General features: G+C 49.8%; 10 protein-coding genes and 1 non-coding gene across 11 annotated transcripts; 7 read left to right on the top strand and 4 right to left on the bottom strand.

Annotated features, from left to right (window-relative positions):
- Window positions 1-1,101: 1,101 nt before the first annotated feature.
- Window positions 1,102-1,716, bottom strand: KY384_004740 (uncharacterized protein; the record flags this gene model as incomplete). Its single annotated transcript, XM_044813245.1, has 2 exons — window positions 1,102-1,126; window positions 1,181-1,716. 2 exons carry the CDS (start codon window positions 1,714-1,716, stop codon window positions 1,102-1,104), a joined length of 561 nt encoding a protein of 186 aa, XP_044669523.1.
- Window positions 1,717-2,726: 1,010 nt separating this feature from the next.
- KY384_004741 (uncharacterized protein) lies at window positions 2,727-3,641 on the top strand (the record flags this gene model as incomplete). Its single annotated transcript, XM_044813246.1, has 1 exon — window positions 2,727-3,641. One exon carries the CDS (start codon window positions 2,727-2,729, stop codon window positions 3,639-3,641), a length of 915 nt encoding a protein of 304 aa, XP_044669524.1.
- A 799-nt stretch (window positions 3,642-4,440) lies between these two features.
- Window positions 4,441-5,589, bottom strand: KY384_004742 (uncharacterized protein; the record flags this gene model as incomplete). The annotated part of the gene is made up of 2 exons (XM_044813247.1): window positions 4,441-4,935; window positions 5,020-5,589. 2 exons carry the CDS (start codon window positions 5,587-5,589, stop codon window positions 4,441-4,443), a joined length of 1,065 nt encoding a protein of 354 aa, XP_044669525.1.
- Window positions 5,590-6,222: 633 nt separating this feature from the next.
- Window positions 6,223-7,129, top strand: KY384_004743 (uncharacterized protein; the record flags this gene model as incomplete). The annotated part of the gene is made up of 2 exons (XM_044813248.1): window positions 6,223-6,427; window positions 6,522-7,129. The coding sequence occupies 2 exons, from the start codon at window positions 6,223-6,225 to the stop codon at window positions 7,127-7,129; spliced, it is 813 nt and encodes a 270-aa protein (XP_044669526.1).
- Window positions 7,130-7,780: 651 nt separating this feature from the next.
- On the top strand, window positions 7,781-9,415 carry KY384_004744 (uncharacterized protein; the record flags this gene model as incomplete). Its single annotated transcript, XM_044813249.1, has 3 exons — window positions 7,781-7,960; window positions 8,011-8,172; window positions 8,225-9,415. 3 exons carry the CDS (start codon window positions 7,781-7,783, stop codon window positions 9,413-9,415), a joined length of 1,533 nt encoding a protein of 510 aa, XP_044669527.1.
- Window positions 9,416-10,081: 666 nt separating this feature from the next.
- On the top strand, window positions 10,082-12,218 carry KY384_004745 (uncharacterized protein; the record flags this gene model as incomplete). Its single annotated transcript, XM_044813250.1, has 3 exons — window positions 10,082-10,870; window positions 11,006-11,697; window positions 11,801-12,218. The coding sequence occupies 3 exons, from the start codon at window positions 10,082-10,084 to the stop codon at window positions 12,216-12,218; spliced, it is 1,899 nt and encodes a 632-aa protein (XP_044669528.1).
- Window positions 12,219-12,642: 424 nt separating this feature from the next.
- KY384_004746 (uncharacterized protein) lies at window positions 12,643-13,863 on the bottom strand (the record flags this gene model as incomplete). The annotated part of the gene is made up of 1 exon (XM_044813251.1): window positions 12,643-13,863. The coding sequence occupies one exon, from the start codon at window positions 13,861-13,863 to the stop codon at window positions 12,643-12,645; it is 1,221 nt and encodes a 406-aa protein (XP_044669529.1).
- Window positions 13,864-14,178: 315 nt separating this feature from the next.
- On the top strand, window positions 14,179-14,276 carry KY384_004747. Its single transcript has one exon. It is a non-coding gene; the product is annotated as a tRNA-Ser (tRNA).
- Window positions 14,277-14,509: 233 nt separating this feature from the next.
- Window positions 14,510-16,539, bottom strand: KY384_004748 (uncharacterized protein; the record flags this gene model as incomplete). The annotated part of the gene is made up of 2 exons (XM_044813252.1): window positions 14,510-15,535; window positions 15,583-16,539. The coding sequence occupies 2 exons, from the start codon at window positions 16,537-16,539 to the stop codon at window positions 14,510-14,512; spliced, it is 1,983 nt and encodes a 660-aa protein (XP_044669530.1).
- Window positions 16,540-17,174: 635 nt separating this feature from the next.
- KY384_004749 (uncharacterized protein) lies at window positions 17,175-19,028 on the top strand (the record flags this gene model as incomplete). The annotated part of the gene is made up of 3 exons (XM_044813253.1): window positions 17,175-17,312; window positions 17,441-18,056; window positions 18,187-19,028. The coding sequence occupies 3 exons, from the start codon at window positions 17,175-17,177 to the stop codon at window positions 19,026-19,028; spliced, it is 1,596 nt and encodes a 531-aa protein (XP_044669531.1).
- Window positions 19,029-19,469: 441 nt separating this feature from the next.
- Window positions 19,470-22,939, top strand: POL3 (DNA-directed DNA polymerase delta; the record flags this gene model as incomplete). Its single annotated transcript, XM_044813254.1, has 4 exons — window positions 19,470-19,862; window positions 19,912-20,277; window positions 20,323-22,139; window positions 22,192-22,939. The coding sequence occupies 4 exons, from the start codon at window positions 19,470-19,472 to the stop codon at window positions 22,937-22,939; spliced, it is 3,324 nt and encodes a 1,107-aa protein (XP_044669532.1).
- Between the last annotated feature and the right edge of the window lie 1,532 nt (window positions 22,940-24,471).

Here is a 24,471-nt window from a genome sequence, read left to right on the forward strand (position 1 = left end):
CTGTCTCTCTAACCTTTGCCTTCTTTTAAATGTGCCCCTTACGGTTTATACACAATGCATTCCTACCCTTCCTAATCAACCCCTGTCCTTCAGCAGCCTCCTGAAGTCGAGCGAAAGGGGTGACTATGATCAGTGAATTTAGGGAAAGACGATTCAAAAGGAGAGATATTTACTATCAAGTTTGCATTTCTGCCTCGGTGATCTTTGCCTTCCCTGGAATGTGCCCCTTGTAGGGTCGTACACATTGCGTACCTACCCTTCTCACCCGGCCCTCTTCCTTCATAAGCCCCCCCAAAGATGAATGAGCAAATGACTAGGATGTTAACAAATGTTTCAGTGGCACAGAGGCGGTCCATGTATCATTTGCTATCCGTTTCAACCTTTCGCATCGACACACCCAGCTTCGAGGACCAGGCAGAGTGGACCTTGGAAGCAAAAGAGAAAGAAATCAGGTACAGTAGCAGACAGACTCACTCCCCTAGCGAAATCAAATTTCTGGGGGAAGGAACGGCATCATACCAGCATGTGACAAACCAGACCTACACTACGATGCATCTAGTACGCCGTCTATGCTACAACTAGTCTCTCAATGCTGCTATCATTACCCTCTTCTGTTCCCACCATACGAGAGAGCCAACTTACAAAATGCATTCGAGGTGGGATTCTAGGCCGAAAATGGCGTGAGAAGCAAATGGATAATGTATCTACTATCCCACCCTCGTCTGGGCAAGATTTTTATCACCCACCTCTGCTTTCTATCCCGTATCTCTGGTGGTGGAGTGGAGGCTATGTACGAAGCCGTCGTCTAGGCCTGTCCATCACCCCACGAGTGCCCACACTGGTGCGAAAACAGAAGTAATGTTTCTAGATGGTAGTACGATACACACGCGGTGCAATTCGCTGGTCGAAAGTGAAGCAGATGGAAATTGGACGCAATGTAAGAAGACTTTGGAATAAAGAGTCGGCTATCTGAAACAAAAACCTACGAGTCTACGAACGTGTAACACAACTCCCTTTTTTTCCAGAGATGTCATGAATGAACAACATAACCCCAGAAACTGACACCACACATTCTTCGCCTCCGACGTTGCCCTTCTACTCTCATTGACCAATCCTGTCAGCCAGCCTAAACACCTCAAGCATATTCTCAATTCCCATTCCCAACCAACCCATCACTCACAAATCGATATCCCCCGCAGGCCTCGCAACATCAGCACGCCAATGATGCTTATTGCTCGGATCCTTCTCATAGAGATTCAACTCAAAAAAGCGATTGTGTTTCAAGCAGCGGTAATTCTTGTACGTATTCACCTTGGCGAAGCTGGCACTGATAAGATCTGCTTCCGCGAGCTCGACGTAAGGCGGTGCTGCCGTGGTAATATTGCTGTCTGAGGAGTTGGGGGACGGAGCGAAATATCGTTTTGCTTCGATGGGACCGTGGTTGATCTGTTTGACGAATTGGATGATGTAGGGGTATTGGGTTACTCTGCCTTCCGGGTCGGTGTTGAGGTTAGGGTTTGTAGCGTCGAGATTTGCGGGGGTGGTATCAGTGTTCGAATCGTTGGAGGGGCTAGTCAGGGCCAGACTTCTGGGGGCAGGTGTTAGGAGGGCGTTTCCGAGAGCTGCTGTCATGAACGGGCTGAATTTGGAGTCGTGGTCGGTGCGAGATGCACGAGGGTATGGCTGAGGAGAGTCGCAGCAGAAGAGGGAAGACATCTTTGCAAGCTGGTTCGTGGATCTGGACGCAGAAAATGAAGAAGGTTTGTTCGAATGAAGGAAAGATCTAGGAGACAGAAGTTTCCGACAATGAGTAATATGGAACTCTGATATTCCTGCCGTTGATCAGGGCACACAATCTCTCCACTCAAGATTCTTGTGAACAAAGAGAAGACAGGGAAGGACGATATACATCCCATTGATGTAGCGGCAACGTTCTCGCAGGCCCTTGCTGTCAGAGTTTGTGTTCTTGCGAGACTCCATATCAGACTGCCTCTACTCCGGTCAAGGTTGGGGAACTCGCAAGCAACGGCATATGCGTAGACGGAATACAGCCTGGAGAGTCTGCGGAAAGCCGCGAAATCCTTCTCTGAAAAGCAATTGTGACGTATCAAGGCCAAAGCAGGAGCCATTTTCCGTCTGAGCGTCTGCTGTGGTGAGAATATTTGCTCTCTCGGAAAGCTGCAGAATCGTACCTCGAGGGTGCGAGGATGTTGGTAGCCGCAACATCGCCAGGCAAATTCCGAAGTTGTGTTGGCAGAGGCACTTCCTGGATTTGTGAAGTGGCTAGACGGCATATTCTGAGTATGATCTACCCTGTGTAGCTTGAAGTTCGTCATACGAGATGACGAGTTCACGGATAGCAGCAGTGAGGAGTTGGCGGTAAGACACACGACATCCGAGAATTATGGCGGTGTAAATTTGATTTGCCCAATTAGAGATTTGCATACTCACGTGTTGACAGGATGTCCTGACCGCCTATGAGGATTTCGCCAGATGCTTCGGCCAGTTGCTGTGTCACATTCGGTGGCTCGTAGGCAGGTCATGTAGGTTTCAGTAAGTTCTCTAGCTGGCATTTCCATCAGACTTCGTTTCCTCTCCCGACCTGTAGATCTTCAGTTCTTCATCCAATCTTCCCCTTTTGCTGCAGCGTAAGTGAGGTATGCATCTATTCTCGTGCTGGAACACCACTTCTTGAACCATGCTAATGCATTCGAGCAGCACCCAACATGGCCGTACCCATCTTCTGCTGCGTTAGAGCAAGACCTCACACCGGGCACACACGCTCCGACCAGGACCAGAGATTCGAACACTTCATCAAGACCGCCTTTGACGTCAGAATATCTTCGCTTTTTCTTCCCCTCGCTCCTTTCAACTTCTCTTCCGAACACTATGCTATCTCGGTCAAGAGATTCGTCAACTATGGACCCGAGAAATCACATCGCTTCTTCGTACCTGATAATCTCGACATTCAAGGTTTTCCCAATAACGCTTTCTCCGCGGCTTGTTATAGGGAAATCTCAAGAGACAATCTCATGAAGACGAGCTTCAAGGAAGTGAATATTTTTCGACATTTTGAGTGCCAGCGCTGTAACAGGTACTTTGAACTGAGTTTGTACGAGAGAGGCTGGGGTCATTTACATATGCTTCAAACCGGCGAGCCCGACATCATACACAATACGTCGGCGGCCACTGGCGCTTTCACGTCCACGGGAACTGCAGGAAACCTCTTTTCCCCCTTGCCACCACCCCAAAGTGCAACGGGAGGACTGGCTTATCGATTTACTGGAGGTACACGAAGTGCAGAGAGATCACCAATTTTCCAGAATTCTGGTGTCAATCAGACCGCAGCCCCTGGTCAGGCTCAATGGGGTCTTTTTGCTTCTCCTGCTACGACACTGAGCAATGTAACAGGCCCTGATCAATATAGTCAGGTCCGAAGCGGGCCTGCTACAGATAAACCCGACACAAACAGAGCCACAAAAGAAGCTGGAGAGAATAGACAAGTCCCACCCACTACAGACGGCACCGACACAGAAGCACCTGAGGCAGATAGTCAAACCCCAGCTACCGCCGACAACACCAGTACAGACAAACCTGGACCAGGCCCTTCCAAAGAAGAGGAAGAGAAGGAAAAGGCATGAATCAGACCCAACACATATGCCATACCCACCATCTCCCCTACTAGCACAAGAATCAGCCTAGCAAGATAGACCCAATGAATTCAATGCCACAAACATGTCCCAAATCTTCCCTTCCCTGCCCCACTACTCTCTGTCTTCCCTTAAGCGCGCCTCTTGCACATTCGAGAAGCGCTCTACACGACCCTCCCCGTTCTCTTCCGTCCTCACACCCGCCTTCCCCAACGCCCTATTCATCAGATCAAGGGGAGAAAGTAGAAGTAGACGTGTGGGGAATTGGATGTATGAGAGTAAAAGGGCAAGAGAGGAGAGGTTATGGAAAGAGCAGGGTAAGTCAGAGAAGGTGGAGAGATCTACACAGATGCGGGGTGCAGGCAGAAGCGTAGAGGTTGAGGGACTTGCGTGGTTTGGGAGTTGATGGTGGGGTGGTTAATGCAGTCGGAAATCGGTAATGAGTTGGTAAATGTGGATGGAAGTCGGTAGTGAGGTGGTGATCGTGGCTGTTATTTAGATCCAGGGATGCGCGCGGGGAATTGAGAAGTGGTTGGTAGAGTTAGCTACGACGCATGTTTCACAGGGGAAGAGTAGCACCAGGCAGGAATGAGACAGGCATTTTGCTGCCAGGGGTAGAGTAAAATCGGGTTGGCAATTGTTGTAGTTCTGATGGAAGGCGTGGAGAGTAGGCGCGGTAGAGCGTAAGGACATAGAGACCGTTAGTGGATGTAAATAGATATTAATTTGTCGATAGTGTTAGACATCTTTCTAGATGCTTAGTTCTGCGTCAGTCATACCGTGTCAGTCTTTAGACATCTGTCATCTCTTGGTCATCATCCATTGTATTTGGTCTCCCCGCACCCCTATGCTTTGCTTTGATGGAGCACCACGCTTGAATTCCAGCCTCGAAAGGGACGTGCTCTCCAGCGGACCGTTTCAGCGCGCCAAGAATCCAGTCCGATCGATGGAGCATTGGGCAATGGCCGGAAAAGATTGATTCGTGGTTCACCTCGATAGTTTGGAAAGTTGTGATAGCACGCCAAACGGTCTGCTCAAAACTTGGCGTCTCGGTCAGGTCATGTTCGTATCCGTGCTCATACTTCATCATATAGTCACCGAGGATCTTTTCTCCCATGAGATACGTAGAAGGTATCTTGCGCCAAGCGACAAAGTTTATCTGGTCCATTAATTTCTGTACCGCGCGGCCATGAATGAATGGAGATCGCTGGTCAATGTATCCTTCTGCCGTGACGTTATAAGGCTCATCATTCTGCACTTCAGGACCGATTCCGGTAGCTTCTCTCTGGCAATGGACGTAAAGATGGTCAGTTAAGTCTTCAATATGACGCACGGCGCCAGAAATAAATAACACTTGGTGAAAACTTACCAGAGCTGTGACATCGGGGTGCGATTCAATGTCATCTCTCAAGCCAGCGAGCTTCTGAGGCGTCCATGCCTGAATGTAGACCATTCCTATCACACCACCTCTCCATTCGTCCCTTTTACGTGCGGCTCTGCTGTAATAACGGGGTGCCTGGGTGCCAGGAAGGCCAGCGTATCCATGCATGACAAGAATGACCTTTTTCTCCTGCTCGACGATGTGATAATCCAGGCGGTGACGAATACACTCCACATCTTCAATGAAAGAGCGAATCAAATCCTTGCTACGGGCATCTCTATCCTCAACGACTTCCTGGGAAGGCAGGGGCAAGGTTTCGACTTCATATCCACAACACCCAAGCTGAGTTTGAACTTCCCCATAGACGTGCGGCGGTTGAAATTCTCCAGGTACAAGAATGAAGACGATCGCCGAAGAAAGAGAATCTGACGATGAAGTTGACGGTTGGTCGGACGGATCTGAGGTTGACGTTGACCATACTGATAAGGGTGGCGTGCGCGATGTAATGGGAGGCGATGGGGTCGGCGTTGGATATACAACCTGAGGTATTGGGAACATTTTTATAGCTAGTACTGCTTCAATTGATGACTTATATTACCTTTAAGGATCTTGAGAGATGACTTGTAGAGTGAAGAGAGAAAATAACGGAGTCTAACGCCTGATGGATAGTTGCTGCCACAGGAAAGAGGGACCTTGGTTGGTCTGGAAACAGCTATTCCAAGGTCTACTGCCTCCCTCGGAAGGGCAGTCTTGGAGAGCTCGACCTCAAAGTATGCCCTCTCAAACATCATTGCCCCTTAGAGCTCTTGCGTGGTTATGTGCTGATTACCTAATCTTTATTTGTGGCTCTAGAGCTGAGCGGTCTTTGAGTCTGCGCAAAGTGTTGACCAATCTGTACAGCAAGTGACTCATATTTGGTAGGAATGTTCCCACGATTGGCAGACTCGAGCTGCGAGACTTCCAATTTAGAAAGTGAGATCGAGAGAATGCATTTAATGCTCGGTTGCTGATGTAGTCTGCCGTAGTTGAGAACAAGCCGTTATGCCAAGACGTAATTCCATCTCTGTCAGACCAACCATCATGCCGCCTCTCCCCTTTCTTGCCTCCTCAAGTGAGATCCTACTTGTTGCATACCAAGCAGAGAGAAGCCAGAGTCTCCTACAGCTTCCGCGACCTCATCTATAGGATGACATGTCCACAGTAACCATCCTTCAACCACCACCAGCGTCCAGACCCATCACTACGGCTCCCTCAATTCCCTTCCAATCTACGTGCCAACAATGCGGCGCCGATGTGTCGTACGCCGCCGCCAGCGCAGCAGCTGAAGATGCCCAGAGGAGAATATCAGAGCTCGAGGCACAAGTCCGCATCTTGACCGGGAAAGCCACCGCAGCAGGTACCCGATAACCCCAGCCACCTATCCGTTGTGACGTTTTCGTGACAGCAGCACCCCACAATATTCGTTTGGAGAGTAGCTAACGGCTTCACAGTCGATAAACTAGCAGACTACGAAGACCAACTTCACCAGCTCAAATCCACCGCATCTGCTGGTGGGGCAAAAGAACGCTCCTCCCCCCACCTTGCACCAGCACATCCTCTTTCACGCTCCACCTCCGCAGAACCATCCTCGAAGCCTCTCCACACCACGAACGGCACCTCCGCTGACTCTACATCCAACAACAACAAATCCCGCCTCCCCTCCCGCCTTCAAAACCTGCTCCGCCCTCCCTCCGCGCCAGCGACACAAAATACTTTCCCAGCCTCTGCACGCAATCCACCTCCTATACCACCAACACCCAACATCGCTCCGACCGACTCTCCAGAAAACCTACGCGTGCTTCTGCATAACGAGTCGCAAATACGAGCGTCTCTAGAGCAACAACTCAACCATAATCAGTCCGAGCTGGAGGAGCTGAGTAGCCAGCTGTTTACGGAAGCGAACGAGATGGTAGCACAAGAGCGAAAGGCCAGAAAGAAGCTGGAGGATCGAGTCGAGGTGTTGGAGAGGCGTGACAGGGAGAAGGCAGAGCGATTGGAGGAGCTGAGGAAGCGGGTTGGTCGAGTGGAGAGGGTGAGAGGGTTACTCGGGGAGAAATAGTGAAAGCAGAGTAGGAGGATTGTGCTTTGCAACGGAGCTATACCGTGATTGAGACAAAGGGCTGGGGGAATTGGAGCATGGTGAATGGGCTACGATGCACTGATAATCGGCGAAAAAAGCGTGTGGCACGCCGGGTTCGGTGGTAATGAAGAGCTAGATACCCATGGAGGTATGCATTTGTATTTATGTTGTCATTGGTTGTATCATACCCCGTTAGAAGACGCTGGCTTTCAATATGTCTGCGATTAGAGTCTCGGAAATAGACTGGCGCCTTATCTAGCAAATGCTCAGGAAGATGTCAGTGCCACGTAAAGCTGAATCAAAGTAAATGCACAGAATGCTGGATGGCGGCGAAGAAAAATTCAAGGTATGGTTGGGAACACATAGTGGACAGTGTGGTCTCGAATTTTGTTTGTGTTTCGCAACAGCGTGTGATGTCTGGTCGCAATCTGCCATTTGTGTTACTCAATGCGTGTGCTTCAGGGGACAAGATGGGGGCCTTCAGGGCCCTCGAGCTGGCGATACTTCGGATAAGCTAGTGTTAAGCGATTTCACTAGTCCGAATGGAACATTAGCGGGATCTCGTCGAAAAACAAAGACTAATTTCAACCTCAGAGCACTTTCCCCCTCCAAGCAGGCCTAAACCTCAACATGGCGAAAAAGAAAATCAGAAACACCGCAGAGGGCTACATCAACAAAATCCGCGTGCCTCACGAACGCACGCACACACGCGATCCTGGACCGGAGACGCAGGGCGGTTATTATCACGGCCCACCGAAGAGATGGACTGGTAGAGGCCCAACACCTGCTCGACACATACCATGGCCAGAGGTGGATCTTTTATCCCAGGTTATGTGCCAAAGCTGACAGGTCGAATACAGGTCTTCCGACATCATATCTCCAATTGCGAAGGCCACTTAAGAATGATGCAAATGGTACAGAAGCATATAGAGGAAAACACTAGAAATTGGGATCTCATTTGCAAGATCATTGAAAACACAGAGCAAATGGTATTTGAATCAAAGAGGACTGCTAAGGATTTTGTATGCGAACTGCCCCCCGTATCAACGTCACATCATTGCTAATGTGCGCCAGATCATACCCAGGGGCCAGCGTCAACAAGTCCCTTTGAATTGTTCGTCCGCGTCAATGTATCCCGGCTACTCTCCAGCAGACCACAATTGGGGTGACGCCGCAGCAGAATATGGACAAACCCAAGCCGAAATGAAGAAGCAAGGGATCGATGTTCCAGTTTCTGACGATGTGTATAAAGTCGGTCAATCCAGAGGAATCAAGAAAAGAACTCTGGCTCAGATTCGCGCAGCTAGCGACCAGGAGAAGGCAAAAGCTGGGAGTGCTTCGAAACCAGGTTCAGGTTCCAACAATGCCGCTACCAAGCCTATCAATGGCATTTCGACTGCAAATAGTATACCCATTGCGAACGGAACCAAGGGATCAGCTGACGCCAGCTATAACGCCAACGACGTAGAAAAAGGAGAGGATGGGATGCCGCTATTCATCATTGACAGCAATCCTATGAAGGTAGATATACCTGGAATGAAACCACCAAAGCGCAGCTCCACTCCTTCGGATTCCGTTCAGACCAAGAAACACAAGAAAGCCAAGACCAAGACTGCTGAAGACACACTCGCAGACGCGGCTGAACACGACATCTCGGCGGAGGTAGATACAAAGCTCAAGGAGAAAGCCGAGAAAAAGACGAGAGAAAAAAACAAGAAGCGGAAGCGTGAGTCTGGCGATGCAGAACCAGCCAAGAGTAGTGCTACATTGGCCGATATTGAAAAGACAGATGGCGATGAAGTAAAGTTGGATGAGAAACCTGAAAAGAAGAAGCGAAAATCAGCCGCTGAAAAGACTAAGGAAAAGAAGCGCAAGCGAAAATCTGGCGATACAGACGTTGTTGCGCCCATCGGAGAAGAGCTACCAGCGGAAGAAGCTGGTGACGATACAAAACCCGAGAAGCCAAAGAAGAAAAAGCTTAAGTCCTCTGATTCTAAAGGCAAAGGCAAGAAGCGGAAGAGTGAGGCCGAGAATGTTGAACCTCCGTCTGCTACTGCGCATGTGAAGCCAGTAGCGAGTGCTGAGAATACTAAGGAGCCAGAAAACACACAGCTGCCTACTATCGACAAACCCGCTCCTGCCAGAGAATCGCCTATCGTTGGAGATCTTCAGGAAAGCCTTGCAGAAGGCAAAGTTGGGGCTAGTGTAGAAGGGGCTGAGGAAGGGGAAAAGGAGAGCAAGCGGCGTAAGACGAGTAGCGAATGAGCTGATCAGGACTTCTGGGGAACAAATGACTGCGGACGATTTATATGGGTATCCACGCTTTTCGACGTGGTGAGAGCTATTTCACGATTAGTGAAGAAGAAATTTGATAGCTTGCCAGGAAACGGTCTGCATATTCAATTCTAGATACGACCCGTCCGATTAGCAAGTAAGGTGCAACCCGAACCCTGCTCAAAGGGCAAGATCGTTAATCCAATGCTGACATGCTGCAGGTATACCTTATCACGGTGGCAAATCGACAGTCGCGTTGCCCAAGAAGTGGTGTCTCACACACTTAAGCTCCTGTGTGATACTTGCTTCTCTCGCCTCTGTACTGTCATTCCGAGGTGTTAATGTCTTGTTTGCTACTAGCCCTAAGTCCCGTTTTTCACTTCGATCTCTTTCAACCCTCAATTGTCCATGCCACATTGCACCTTCCAAATCTTTGCATGTGAAGACAGTGGCTATCGCTGCCTAACGGCACTTTGCCGCAAACATCAATAGCATTGCCAAGACCTGTCGAAGTGAATCGAGCAAGTGTCGAACCTCGCGTCACTTTCTATCTCGACGTGGTAACATCTCTTTAAACACAGCCATGGTTCTTGTATGATACCACGTAACAATCTTCATCACTAACACTTCATCACGACTCCAGCGGACAAAATGACCATGACGTCCACTTCCGACGCGGCCCTTGTGGCTGGTTGGCAACAGTTCAATCCGGACCGTGGCGCCATGGACAACGCTGCTAACACTGCAGCCATGGGTAATATTGAACGTACTATCAACCTTCCACCTCACAAGCGTGGCCCCATCAAACGACAGCGTGCTGTCAAAGAAACATCTACGGGGTATGCCACCGGGGTCTCGTCCGTTATGGCCAGTGAAAGCACCACCAATCTCGAGCGCAATGAGTCGCAGAGCCCAAGCCAGCACGCTCTGGAAAATGCCTACTTCGAAACTCAACACTTTGGCATCAAGAGGCTAGAGGCTATTTCCAGCAATTCGTCGCAATTGCTTGGTGGCCAGGTCAATTTGAGCCCAAAGGTACCACCCCACCTCAGGGGGCTGTCTGCTACTCCTGAAAAAAAAGCATCGGACACAAATGCATTGCGGAAAGACCCATCACAGAAAATCACCCCACAGACAAAGGGAAAACCCGCAGCCAATGTCCCTGACAGATTCGCAGTTGTAGCAGCAGCACAGAAGAAAACGCAAGAGAATATCCAAGCTCGCAAGCCTGCGACTTCAAGCAGCATACCGATGAACTCTGGCACCGCTCGCAAATCAGCCAAACATGACGCAAGATATCCCTGCTCGTATGCCGACTGCGCCGATGGCTTTGCTGACAAGGGTACTCTTGATAAGCACAAGTATTATGAACATGATGGATATTGTCAAGTCTGCGATATCGACTGTGAGGACGAAGTGGCTCTTACGGCCCACAAAATCGACAGCGTCAGACATATCTGCTGTACTTTTTGTGGAAAAGACTATCATTGTCAAAAGGCAAAGGAAGGACATGAGTATAAGGTAAAGTCGATTCTCCGGATTAGGAGGATTAGTGTCACCCTTGACTCACAGTTTTGACAGTATCATGGCACTGCGTCAGAACCCCATTGCATTGGATGCGGTATGATGTTCTTCACCGGCGCTGCTTACGTCAAGCACATCATGTGTAACGAGTGTAAAGACCCGCGAGGACTGGCTACGGAGGCGGAGATGCGGAAGAATCGTAGAGAGGCTGCCCTTAATTATGCAACAGCTATGCATGAATATCAGTCGAAGAAGGGGACCTGGAGCTACAATGCGTCTGAAGACGGTGACGAGTCTGTCGCTGGGGGTGTACGTCTTGGGTCTGTGAATGGATCGATGGATGAATCCCTCCTCGACCGTGATTTTGACAACGAAGACGATGGTAGTTCTAGTTACAGTGGAACAATTCGATCGGATAGGACTGTCGGCCCAGAAGACTTGTTAGATCTCGAAGAGGATGGTGACAGTGTTGCCGCCTCCCAGGACTTCGATCTGCTGACAATGGATGGTGACGAGGATAAAGAGTTCCAACAATCCTGGGCAAAGCGCTTGGACAAAGATTCTAAGCCTCCTTTGACGGCAGAGGGGCGGACGCTTCCCCGACGTCGTGCAGACCCTAGACCTGGTGGATATGATCCCAGAACTTTCACCACTGGCTCGCACATGATTGATGATTGGCATGGATACCGCTTGGAGGAGTTCAAGGACAACTTTATCGGACAGTACCACTGTCCCTTTCCTGGTTGCACGTAAGTATCTTTCTCCCTCCCTTCATCATACCCCCTATGGCCTCCCCTACCTCTAGCCAATACTATCCTTCCACAACCCACTAATTGACCATCACACCCACAGCAAAGCCACCTACAAACGCCGCATCGGCCTCCTCAATCATCTCGTCTCCGGTTACCACTGGGGCACCGATTACGCCTGCGTCGCGTGCTCCAAGCGCTTCGACATCGACAAAAACCAGCCTATCATCGACGGCGTCGTTATGTCCCTCCGCGACTTTTACCATGACGGTATCTCGCCCGCATTCAAGAAAAACCCACCGCTTGTGCGCCTGATCACACACATGGAGAAGTCAGACTCCTGTGGCATCAAAAAGAGCGAGAAATATGGACATATTGTGCATATACTTACGGGGGGCTTCTTGGGGATCCTTAGGGATGAGGAGAATCGACCGTATTTTGTGCAGGTTGATGAGCCGACGGCTGATGTGATGGGGCAGAGGGATGAGTGGGAGCACCCGGCGTATGGGGACCAGTGGTAATGGGGGCTTGAATGGACCTCGCGATGATGGGTGTAGGGAATTGAAGATTGGAGGGGTGGATTTGACGGATGAGGGAGGGAGGGAGGGAGAACGGTATTGGTTGGAGCATCATTCACGAGCGAGAGAAATGGAGCATGATCGTGGCTAGGAGCTCTCTTGGTCATGCGGAGGCGAGTGTCTAGCATGGCAGCACTGAAAAGTGACATTTGGACTCGTGCATATATGTTTGCAACGGCATCACTTTATCAGTAGCTTCTTTTTGTAGCATTTCAATAGAGGGGTCTTATTTCATTTTTTTCTTCTCATGCTCATTGCTTTGGTGTGAAGGACTGCTATGCTCCCTGAATTGATGATCGGTGGACCTGACGCCGCGCTCTCAAAACGTAATCGTCCAAGAAATGATCACCACCTCCATCCTCCCCATCTATATACACCCACCCCCTCCGACATCACCTGCCCTCTCTCCCTTTTCCAAGTCCTCACCTCGAACCCCCTCAGCCTTCGTCCTCATCATCCTCTCTCTTCCCAAAAGCCTCGCCGATATGGTTCCCCACCAGATCCCACACCCCCTGCCCCTCTTCCTCGACCCGTCTCCGCTCCTCCTGTATCCGTCTCTCCTTCCACCCTTCGCCCTCGTCACCGTACCAGAGCCGTTTTGCCATGCCCGCGACCCCCCTCCTCTGCCTAGTCCTTTTCCTCCATGTTTTGCCTCTGCGTCTTCTACAGCCTTGCTTTCTATGCCTTGAACTCCTGCGCCCTCCCCCTTCTTCTTGCTGTTGCCTGAAGGAAGGGGAGACTCGAATGCTAGCAAAACCTGCCCATCGGCCCCTAACCTTTCCCAGCCAAGCACGCCGTGTTTCCAGCTGTCTTTCCACCCCAGTGTTTGAGCGCGGATACCGAGCTCGATCTCCCTCGCCGATCCCATGATGATGCCGTTCCTTTCGCCGGCATCGTTGAGGTGGGTGGTCGGGGTGTCGGGTTGGCGCTGGCCGAGTCCCAGATCCCTCACGCCGGGCTCGCCCGCGCCGCCGAGGAGCTCTTTCTTGCCTGCGCCGACTAAGTTCCTGAGCCAGGTGCCGCTACCGCCGAGGGGGCCGGGGCCGTCTTGTTTGCCCCCGCCTCTTGGTTCGTTGCCTTGTTGTGTGGTAGAGGTGGAGGTGGGGAAGGTGGAGGTGTCTTGTATCGCGGCCGTGACGGCACCGACGGCTTTCACGCTTCCCACCTCGCCTGCTGTGCCCGTCCTTATCCCCTCGTGTTTTTGTGCCTGGGCCAGTGACGCTGGTATCTCCTTTGCAATTCCTTTGCTCTGATTGGAGGTAGTGATTTCTCCAACTGTACTCGACAGCGGTCGTTTCTGACTGAAGTAGCCCGTTCCACCGGAGAAGTGCCCATACCCCAATTCCTCGGCGCTGATCCCGAAGATTGTGAGGAGCGGAAGAGTATAGAGGTCCAGCTTTCGGGGAGGGAGGAGTAAGAGGGTGGGGGCGAGGATGAGGCCGGAGAGGGGGATGTAGGTTGTTAGGAGCTTGGAGGGAGTTGGTGAGTGGTTTTGAGAGGGTGTGGCTGTGACTGTTGTGGCTGTGGGAGGAGCTGTCGGGGAAGGAAAAGAGGAGGGGGGTGAGGAAGAGGTCGTGGTTGTTGACATCTTGGGCGATGCGGAGGAAGGTTATTGTCGTGGCATTGTTGCTGGTGTCTGGATTCGAGGCTGTGGATGGACGGGAGAAGAGATTGGGTGGGCGCTGATGGAGGACGTAGTTGGTGAAGGGATTTGGTGAGGTCGAGGTGTAAGGCGCGGTAGTATGTGCGGGCAAAGTATCATTGGTTGTGGAGGATAATTAAATCGTAATGGAATGATGGGATGAGAGTTAGTGTGATTGTTTACGGATGAGGTCATGATCCGTCTCTTTACCCTCGTCGATGTATTAAAATATATTATATTATAATTTCAATTTTTAATGTAGACACTGTGGCCGAGTGGTTAAGGCGACAGACTCGAATTTGTTCATGATCCGATATCTGTTTCATTCGTGAGCGCAGGTTCAAATCCTGCCGGTGTCGACATCGCTTTTTGCCTGTCGAGGGCAAGGGCGTCCAGTAGGCAGTGGCATCCTTGAGAAAGAGATTGGCGGAGGGGCGATCGCACTTTTGGAGGTGGATAATCTCGGAGACCTTTGAACAAACGTCAGAGCAGGCAAAAGTCAGCTATGCTGGGGAGAAAGCGGTTGTGAATGCATGCCATTTCATTCGTCTATTCTCATGAATTGAGTCTATTTCTATGCCATTCCCACGTTCTACCCCTTGTTTTCGAACGTCTCTACCACCCTCCGAGATATCTCAACCCGATAGCCCAGCACTTCCAATTCCTGAATCACCATCTCTCCCACCTCCGGACCCCCATACTCATCCATTCTTCCACTCTCAAACTTGTGTTTCCAATCATCAATCTCCATGTCTAATCCATCCAGCATCTCGCTCTTGATCTGCTCCCTGAACCTTTCCACGTCGAGATTCTTCACTACGTTTCTATTTGAGTAGAGGACTTGGATGAGCTTCAGTACTGCGAGGCAGTAGGCGGATTTGCCCTGCAACTCCGATAGGTCGTTCAGGGGAGGATGGCCTAGAATGGCTACGTCATCCCCCCAGAGCCATTGCTGTAGTTCTTCGAGAACGGCAGGGTCGGAGAAGATGCTTTTGGGTTTTTCTGGCGGAGCTGCTGGTGCTGGGGAGGGATTTGTGGTCAGTATTTCCCATTGTAGCCAGTTGACAGCACTTGCGCGGAGATTGTCGTAGGGGCAGTGTTCGAGAATATCCTTGATGCAGGATAATTTTGTGTCATCAGAGGCACGAGTGTGGACGAGGCTTGAGGAAAGTTGCTGAGCTTGGTATCGCTGTGTTGGATTGGGCGTTTGGACAGAGAGAAGAGACACGCGCTGGAGGGCGTGCTTGAAGGATCCTTCGTCGGGGAGTGGGGTGGAAGGATTATTGTGGAGAAGATGGAAGCCGAGGAAGAGGACTGCATCGAGGTAGGCTGGAGGCTGAATGCTCAAGTCAGAGGTTGAAGGGTCGGGGAGGAGGGTCTGTAGCAAATCGGTGTAGTCGGGCAACGCTGCGAAAGAGCAAATTTTAGTCTGAAAGAGGGTTTCAGACGCGAGCATGGCGCATAGAAGGTAGAGTGAGCCTTTGGTCGAGAGTGGGACATCTGAGGGAGAAGACGGGGGGTCGCTCGACTCGGTCTCATCCTCTTGAGACTTTTCTGGAGGCTTGAGAATCGTCGTAAGTAAGTCTTCGGACTTGAGACCCAGATCGCGTGACAAAGCCTAACAAGTCAGTACAATTCAATTGATTTTAGGATGATGTGACTAACCAATAGTTGACCCATGATCGAGTCCCTCTGATGAAGATCTTCGTCTTTCTCATAAAGTTCAGACATAGTCTCTCGACCTGGAACAATTCTCTGCGGCTGCACCTTCTCGTGAAATCTTTCTGCCCAGCTCAGACCTATGTTTGGCTCTAGTAGGGTCGCCGAGGATAGGAAGACCTCTGCAATGAATGTAAGGAACGACTGCATCAGACGCTGTTGAATCTCTAATTCTCCGTCTGCAATTCCATCTGTGTTTGCTTCTGGGTCAGGAGCAGAAGAATGACTTTGCGCAGCCTGCAGAGTCGCAAGGGATGCACTGGACTTTCTTGGTGGCAAGGCCGGCCTTTTTGTTCCTGATAGCTGCTTCAAGAAGCTCAATACCAACTCGATAACGGCAGAATATCCGTCCAATGAGGAACATGCGAGCAGAATTGATTGTAGAGACGTTGACAAGAATCGGCTTGGATATTTTGTTTTGATTCGTGGGTGGAGGATGGCGAGCATTGAAAGCAGAATGCTGATGCGATCGACGGTCTCAGGGCGGTCTGATAAAGGCTCCTGCTGCTCCTCAGGAGGTTCTTGGCTTTCAGCTGTAGTTCCATGCGTGGATCCTTCTTCAAGTTTCTCATTCAAGATGTCCGCCTCTTGCGCCCCAGGGCTGTTATCCTCGCGCTCCTCGTGAGCGATCTCTTCTAGCAATTCCGTGACCTTCAAGATCACCTCTCTTGGGTTGCCCAAGGAAGCAACATCTTTCAAACATGCTTCTGATTCAGGGAGGAGCGGTAAAAGTAGGTGAACAAGGTCCCACCCAATATTTGCTGTCAAGGTGGTGTCTTGAAGAACGCCATGAAGGGTTGGAAGCTGTTCTTTGGTCAGGTTGTATTCGAGTATTGTGAGATATGAAAGATAGTCGGTCTCGGGCGGTAATGCCTTGAGCAAAGGATTGTCGTTCTCAGCCATTGTCCAAAGGCGTTGAAAAGGAGCTTGACTTTGAGGTCATCGTTGCCCCGCAGGATGACGCGCGCTAGGGCCCGAGTAGCGGATTTGACGACCGCGATCTTTTGTACATCTCCATCCTCAACTGCGGACAAAATACTCTTGAGGAGGCTTCAAAATTAGTGGCAAGTCGTCGTGATGTCCTTTGTTTATAGCGATTGACAGTTGCTTCCCGAGTCGACTTTTTCGCAACATGTGGATAATAATGGCGCCGATGATACCGAAGCTTTCATGCAACGCCTGCCGTCTCTTGGGTCCGCCCTCTGCAGTCTGCACTAAGGCCCCCACTGTGCAGCCAAAGTCCGCGTGGAGTCCGCCCAGAGATTAAGGCGATTAAAGCTTCGGCCACTGACAACCATCCCGAACTAGGGATCTACCGGTGAAGATAGACGAGGGGGAGGGGAAAATTCGGCCAATCGCGTGGGGTACCACCGGTATCAAGGCCACCCTAAAGGTCAGAGCCCAATCAACGGGGCGGTCCAGATTGCCATGAAGATACGGAGCACAAGACCGTATCTAAGCAAGATGTCGCCGTCGGACCTTCATACAAGTCGCGTCGTCAACGCTGCGACAAAAATATCTTTCAAAAATACGCGGGGATGGAGTCCGGCTACCCCTCCGATTTGCCTACGAGGCAGGAACAAGATGAAAATCTTCTTGCTGAGATAGGATACAAACAGGAATTGAAGCGCAATTGGTCTCTCCTACACAACTTTGGCGTCTCATTCTCTATCATTGTAAGTGACCGAGCGCCTGAGGTGTCGTCTCTTCTTCACCAAGCGGAAATACCCGTCATATCTGTGACCTTCTTCGGCTTGATATCTTCCTGTGCGATATATGTAGACTACGAATCTGACTTACATAGAGTGTCATTACTGGCATCACGACGCTATTTCAATACGGCCTTTCGACTGGCGGCCCTGCTGTCATGTCGGTGGGCTGGATATGCGTCAGCTTCTTCACCTTTTTCGTCGCCTTGGGCATGGCTGAGATTGTATCTGCAATACCAACGGCAGGCGGTCCTTATTTCTGGGCAGCTATCCTAGCTCCTCCCAGATCGTCTGCTTTTGCTTCTTGGATCACTGGATGGTTCAACTTGCTCGGTCAAGTCGCCGTCACCACTGGAATTACATTTGGGTGCGCCCAGCTGATCTCAACGACCGCCACGATAAAAGGCTCCTATTCGCCGACTGCAGGCAAGACCATTGGCATTTACGCCGCTTTGTTGTGGAGTCATGCAACGTTGAACACCTTTGGTGTGAAGCTCTTGAGACACCTGAACACCACATCGGTCGTACTTCACTCTCTAGGCGTCTCTAGCTTTGCTATTGCAGTTTTGGCGAAGGCACCAACTCATCAATCCGCGCAATTCGTCTTTGCAAAATTCAACGATGGCACAGGAGATCCTGGCTGGAGTGTGAGAGCGTCACCTGCGTATGTGTGCGTTGTAGGAATTTTGATCAGTCAATATACCATCACAGGTACGTAAAGCAGGAATTCTTGCAAGGCCAGTAATAGCTCCAATTTCAAGTTGATGGGTCATGAATAAAATTTCTTCTTATTTCTTAAGGCATTTGTGATACACGATGCCAGCGCTAATGCCATGGATAGGCTTTGATGCTTCAGCGCACCTGTCAGAAGAGACTAGCAATGCATCTTGGAATGCCCCAATCGGTGTTCTGATGTCCGTCGGCTGCTCTTCTCTCTTTGGCTTCTTCCTGATGATATCCCTCCTTTTCTCGATCCAAGACTTCGATAAGACGGTAGACAGTGACGTCGGGCAACCCGTGATCCAGATATTGATCGACATTTTCGGCCCAAATGGGGCTATCGTCTTGATGACTCTCGTCATTCTGTGCGTTTGGCATGCTGGCCTCTTCTCCCTAACTTCAAATTCTCGGATGATGTTCGGCTTCGCACGAGATAGGGGTCTGCCACACTTCTTCGCTCATGTGGACCAGCGCTTCCAGTCGCCTATCCGTACCATCTGGCTCGGAGCCACACTGTCCTTTCTACTGGCTATTCCATCCCTCGGCTCTACAGTAGCCTTCTCAGCAGCCACATCAATTGCTACTATTGGCCTCTACGTATCATATGCACTGCCTATTTTGGTCGGTCTTATCTATCACGACAATTTTAAGAAAGGCCCTTTCAACCTGAGGATCGCATCGCGACCGGTGGCACTCATTGCTGTGGGCTACGTCGCCTTTCTAGTCATTGTGTTTTGTCTGCCAGAGCAGAATCCCGTCGACAGTCAGACCCTCAACTACACTCCGGTCGCAGTGGGTATCGTTGCGCTCTGGGCATTTGGTAGCTGGTTCTTGTGGGCAAGACGATGGTTCACTGGACCTATCAGGCAAATTGAAGCCGAGAGAGCGGGCATAAATATTGATGAACCTGGAGCATTGGAGGAAGCTGAAGCTCAGGGGAAGCTGACTGGAAAACTGGAGTGACCTACTAAAGTCGAAGGCCTGCCTTCATTGTCAGCCCCTGCTGATAATCTGTATATTTATTTACATGCATTCAATTCCCCATGCATTCAATTCCCCATGCATTCAATTCCCCATGCATTCAATTCCCCATGCATTCAATTCCCCATCCATGGCTTAGCATACTAGAAGGAGCATCACTTTTTGATACAAGACAACTTCAAGGCTCAATCAAGCCTGCAGCTTTGCCTTCTTGCTCCTTTACTGGCTCCTTTCACCGTCAGGCGGTAATTTCGTCTAGCCGGAAGTAGACTAGTTTTGACGATATCGATAAGAAATTGCGTAGTGACGCGATGAGACGCGACTCCGATGCCTCCGCAAGCTCCGCAACCCAGACCTCTCTCCACACGCACATTTACGGAGAGGAGGGATGGCAATCATTTGAACCACAAAAGACTCTCAACTATGCCTGTAGCAACTCTACCTCCGCCTAAGCGGCCGCTAGGCGATTCTACGAAGATTCACCGCAACGCCAACCTCCCTCCACGCTCTCCAAACACCGCTAAACGGCGAAAACTCGACCCAATATCTCCTTCTAAGCTTAAGCTCAGCCAAAATGGCGTCAAAACAGGCTCATCGCAACCAAAGTCGCAATTCGAGGAGGAGGTGCTCGAAAAATTGACTCAAGATCTCACTGGCTTGAAAGAGAACAATTTCGAGAAAGACCAAAGCTGGGATAGACCGCCTGTAGGAGACTTCGATCCTCACAAGCACAACCTTTGCTTTCAACAAATTGAGGCAGAAGAGGGAACGCTGCATGGAGGAAGGACTGTTGTCAAGTTATTCGGAGTCACAGAGGTTGGCATTGTCCATGCTCCCTATGACCGGTACTGATGATTCAACCTAGAGAGGCCACTCCGTTCTCTTACATGTCACTGACTTCCTACATTACCTCTACATCAAGGCTCCGATTTCTTTTGGCAAGCAAGATTGTGCTGGCTTCAAGGCTTTCCTCGAGACTCAGCTAGCGCAGCACCAGCCGGCTATACACACCGTCCAAATAGTAATGAGACAAAATTTGTATGGCTTTCAAGGGAATCAGAATAATCCCTATCTCAAGATCACCGTCACCGATCCCAAGTATATCAACAAATTACGGACGACGCTCGAGGGCGGAGCCATCAATTACAAGGGCATGTGGAGAGGACTTGATGCAGGACATCTGACATTTGACAGCATTCAATATGTCTTACGATTTATGATTGATAGAGGAGTAAGTCTGGAAGCACCGATCCGGTCTCATAACTAATCACTGCAGGTTACTGGCATGTCATGGGTAGAAGCGAAGGCTGGCAAATACAACATGATCCCTCACAAAGATCGGCACTCGAACTGTCAAATCGAAGCATACGTTCATTTTCACGATTTAATTGCACATCCAAATGACGGCGAATGGGCCAAGATGGCCCCTTTACGAATCCTTTCTTTCGACATAGAATGCGCTGGCCGCAAAGGCATTTTTCCAGAACCACATCAAGACCCAGTCATCCAAATCGCTAATGTAGTAACGAGGTTTGGTGATTCCAAACCATTCATACGCAACGTATTTTGTCTAGACACATGTAGTCTTATCGTCAATACACAAATCTTTGAGCACCGTACGGAGGAGGATATGCTTACCAAATGGAGGGAATTTCTGGAGAAGTCGGACCCCGATCTGATCATAGGGTACAACATCGCTAACTTCGACTTCCCTTACCTTCTTGACCGAGCAAAGCATCTCAAACTCAGCAAGTTTCCCTACTTCACACGATTGAAAAGTGTTCAAACACATGCCAAGGATACAAATTTCTCAAGCAAACAAATGGGCAATCGAGATACCAAAGCCACCAACACGAATGGCAGGTTGCAACTGGACTTATTACAGCTTGTTCAAAGAGACCATCAACTGCGAAGCTACACTCTCAACGCCGTTTGTGCTCACTTTTTGGGCGAACAGAAAGAAGACGTCCATCACACCATGATCACCGAGCTTTTCAACGGTACTCCTGAATCAAGGCGTAGACTTGCAGTCTATTGTCTAAAAGATGCCTTCTTACCGCAGCGGCTCATGGACAAATTAATGTGTCTTGTCAACTATACAGAAATGGCAAGAGTCACTGGTGTACCATTCAATTATCTTCTGGCAAAGGGACAGCAAGTTAAATTCATCAGTCAATTGTTTCGAAAGGCCTTAGAGCAGTCTCTGGTCATCCCAAATCAGAAGAAAAGTGAGGGCAGCGATGAACAGTACGAAGGTGCAACGGTCATTGAACCAACGAGAGGATATTACGACGTACCTGTGGCAACCCTCGATTTTGCATCTCTGTATCCAAGCATTATTCAAGCACATAATCTGTGCTATACCACATTGCTGAAAAAAGAAGCCATCGAAGCTTTTAAGCTTGTGAAGGATGAGGACTACATCATTACTCCAAACGGCGACGCATTTTGCACCTCGAAAATACGGAAAGGGCTTTTGACCCAAATTTTAGAAGAATTATTAGGTGCGAGAAAACGCGCCAAGAAAGAATTAGCCGTCGCAACGGATTCTTTCAAGAAAGCAGTGTTGAACGGACGACAGCTAGCTTTGAAGATTAGCGCAAACAGTGTGTACGGTCTCACTGGCGCTACAGTGGGCAAGCTACCATGTCTTCCAATTGCAAGTAGTACCACCAGCTACGGGCGGCAAATGATCGAAAGGACCAAGGAGGAAGTGGAGAAGAAGTACACGATCGCAAATGGATACTCTCATGACGCATCAGTCATCTACGGAGACACCGACTCGGTGATGGTCAAGTTCGGACCGGCCGAGTTGAAGAAAGCCATGGAGCTAGGAGAAGAAGCGGCAAAATTTGTCTCTGCCAAGTTCATCAACCCAATCAAACTCGAATTCGAGAAGGTCTACTTTCCATATTTGCTCATCAACAAGAAGAGATACGCCGGTCTGTATTGGACTAATCCAGACAAGCACGATAAGATGGACAGTAAAGGAATCGAGACGGTACGAAGAGACAATTGCCGTCTCGTCCAGAACGTCATTGAGACAAGTCTCCGTAAAATCTTGATCGATCGAGACGTTCAAGGTGCTCAAGAGTACACTCCTCCTTTCCTTTCCCCACCACATCACGCACTAACGATATCACAGCTACGTCAAAGATATCATCTCCTCCCTCCTTCAAAACAAAGTCGACATGTCCAAGCTCGTCATCACAAAGGCCCTCACAAAAGAGAAATACGACGCAAGACAAGCGCACGTCGAGCTCGCCGAACGTATGAGAAAGCGCGACGCGGGCTCGGCTCCCACCCTCGGCGACCGCGTCGCCTACGTCATCATCAAAGGCGCCGGCGGCTCCAAAAACTACGAGAAGAGCGAAGACCCGCTCTTCGTCCTTGAAAACAACATCCCTATCGACACGAAATACTACCTGGACAACCAGCTCGCGAAACCGCTTGCCAGAATCTTCGATCCTATCTTAGGGGAACGGAAGGCCGCACAGCTGCTCACGGGGGAGCATACTCGGTCCATTGCTGTGGCTACGCCAGCGATGGGGGGCGGACTGATGAAGTTCACGAAGAGGACCCAGACGTGTATGGGGTGTAAGAAACCGCTGGTCACGGCGGCGGAGAAGAGTGGGGCTGTGTGTGCGAATTGTGCGCCGCGGACGGGGGAACTGTATACGAAGACTTTGACCAAGGTTAGTGAGTTGGAAGTCAGATTTGGGAGACTCTGGACGCAGTGTCAACGGTGTCAGGGCAGTTTGCATAATGAGGTTATTTGTAGTAGTAAGGATTGTCCGATTTTTTATATGCGGATGAAGGCGAAGAAGGATGTGGAGGATGCGGGGAAGGAGTTGGGGAGGTTTGAGGGGCTGGCTGAGGGTGGGGGGTGGTGATATTCATGTCGTTGGGTCGAAGTTGGTTTGTGCGATGGGTATGGATATCTATTCTGCGTATTGGTATGTAATGTCCGGCATTTTAGTGATTGAGGACATCTTTATTTCTAGCTCTCTATGGGTTCGAAATTGGACGTCAGTGATGGTAATGTTCTTGGCTCGTATATCAGCTTGTCTTTGGCTCTACTGATTATAGACTCTAGACGTGCTTTTGCGTAAGTTTTGGTCAATTTTCATTGGAGCATAGACCCTGCAATCGATCGATGACCTGCTTTGAAGGACCATTCAAGCCTTTCATTCTGAGTATTGACCTTAAAAACAACCGAGCCTTTCATGATCGTTCAGAAGAAAGCGATGATGTGACATTGACCGCCATAGTCGAAAGAAGAGGACCGTTTGCGATGTGTGGGTTTCAATAAATTTACCCCATTCTCATCGCTAGACGGGCTTTTGTCGAAGAGTATAGGTAGTCGCTGGACATCCATCGAGTCCGAGTGAGGCGTAATCCTCCGTCTCTTTTATGGAAAAATTTGTGACTTGAGCTTTGTGGTATCACTCCAAGTGGCATGACCAGCGTTGCCAACGGTTTCGTGGACCGCTAGCGATTTGAGCAGACAGATTAACCGATTCGCTAAATGTCGGTCCAATTTGGAGAGTAGACCGAGTGCGGACTGTTTGGTATGAGCTTTGGACCGAGTGGTCTGACCACCAAGAGATGACTTTCGGTGATGAAATCTAATCAAGACTGAAAATTTTGAAGCTATTCAAAGTCATTTTCACGTTGTTTTGTTCATATTCACTCGAATAGTTGCAAATTGTCAATTGAACTAGCTTAACCGCTAGCAATCCAATTTGAGCCCCAAACCCACTAGCAGACTGTGAGACTTGCCGCCGACGGTCTGCTTTGAGCTTCAAATCAAAAGATTTAAATGGTTGGCAACGCAGCTCAGTCACCCCAAGTCCGTGACGGTTGTGCTTGGAGTGGCAGGTTTGTTCTGCCTTGATGGCCAATGACTGCTTTTGAAATCACGGATAGGCTGACGACCTCAGACTGACTTGCGGCTGCAAATAAGATACTCTTTCATTCTCTGGATCCCGATCTGGTTTCTCTCAAAGATTGGCAGACGGATATCAAAGCGGCAAATTTTTAAGTATTGCCATGAGGACTCCTTCCCCATTTTCCTCCCCCCCCCTTGCGCTACTGGCGGTCCTGGAAATCTAACACTCGCACTTGCCAGCTGTGCATATATGATACGCTTTCCCGGCCTTTGACACGGACTTTGAGCACCGGTATCCAAACCTCTCAGAGGCCCATGAGTTTTCAAACACAGGCGAGGGCAATCTGAAGAAGTTGCTGAAATTTTAGGGCTTGAGTTGTACTAATGGATAAGTCCTCGACGTCAGGATCATCAGGGTAAATACATTATGCCATAGCCGTCGCTCTTTTAGGGCGGTTGCAAAGCAGTGTTTGATTTTGTACTATTGTTGAAAAGACACAGGAGAGTGAGGGCAAGAGACGACCTTGACACCCA

Source organism: Bacidia gigantensis, assembly GCF_019456465.1.
Source record: "Bacidia gigantensis strain McMullin 20006 chromosome Unknown contig_244, whole genome shotgun sequence".
NCBI classification, from domain to species: domain Eukaryota; kingdom Fungi; phylum Ascomycota; class Lecanoromycetes; order Lecanorales; family Ramalinaceae; genus Bacidia; species Bacidia gigantensis.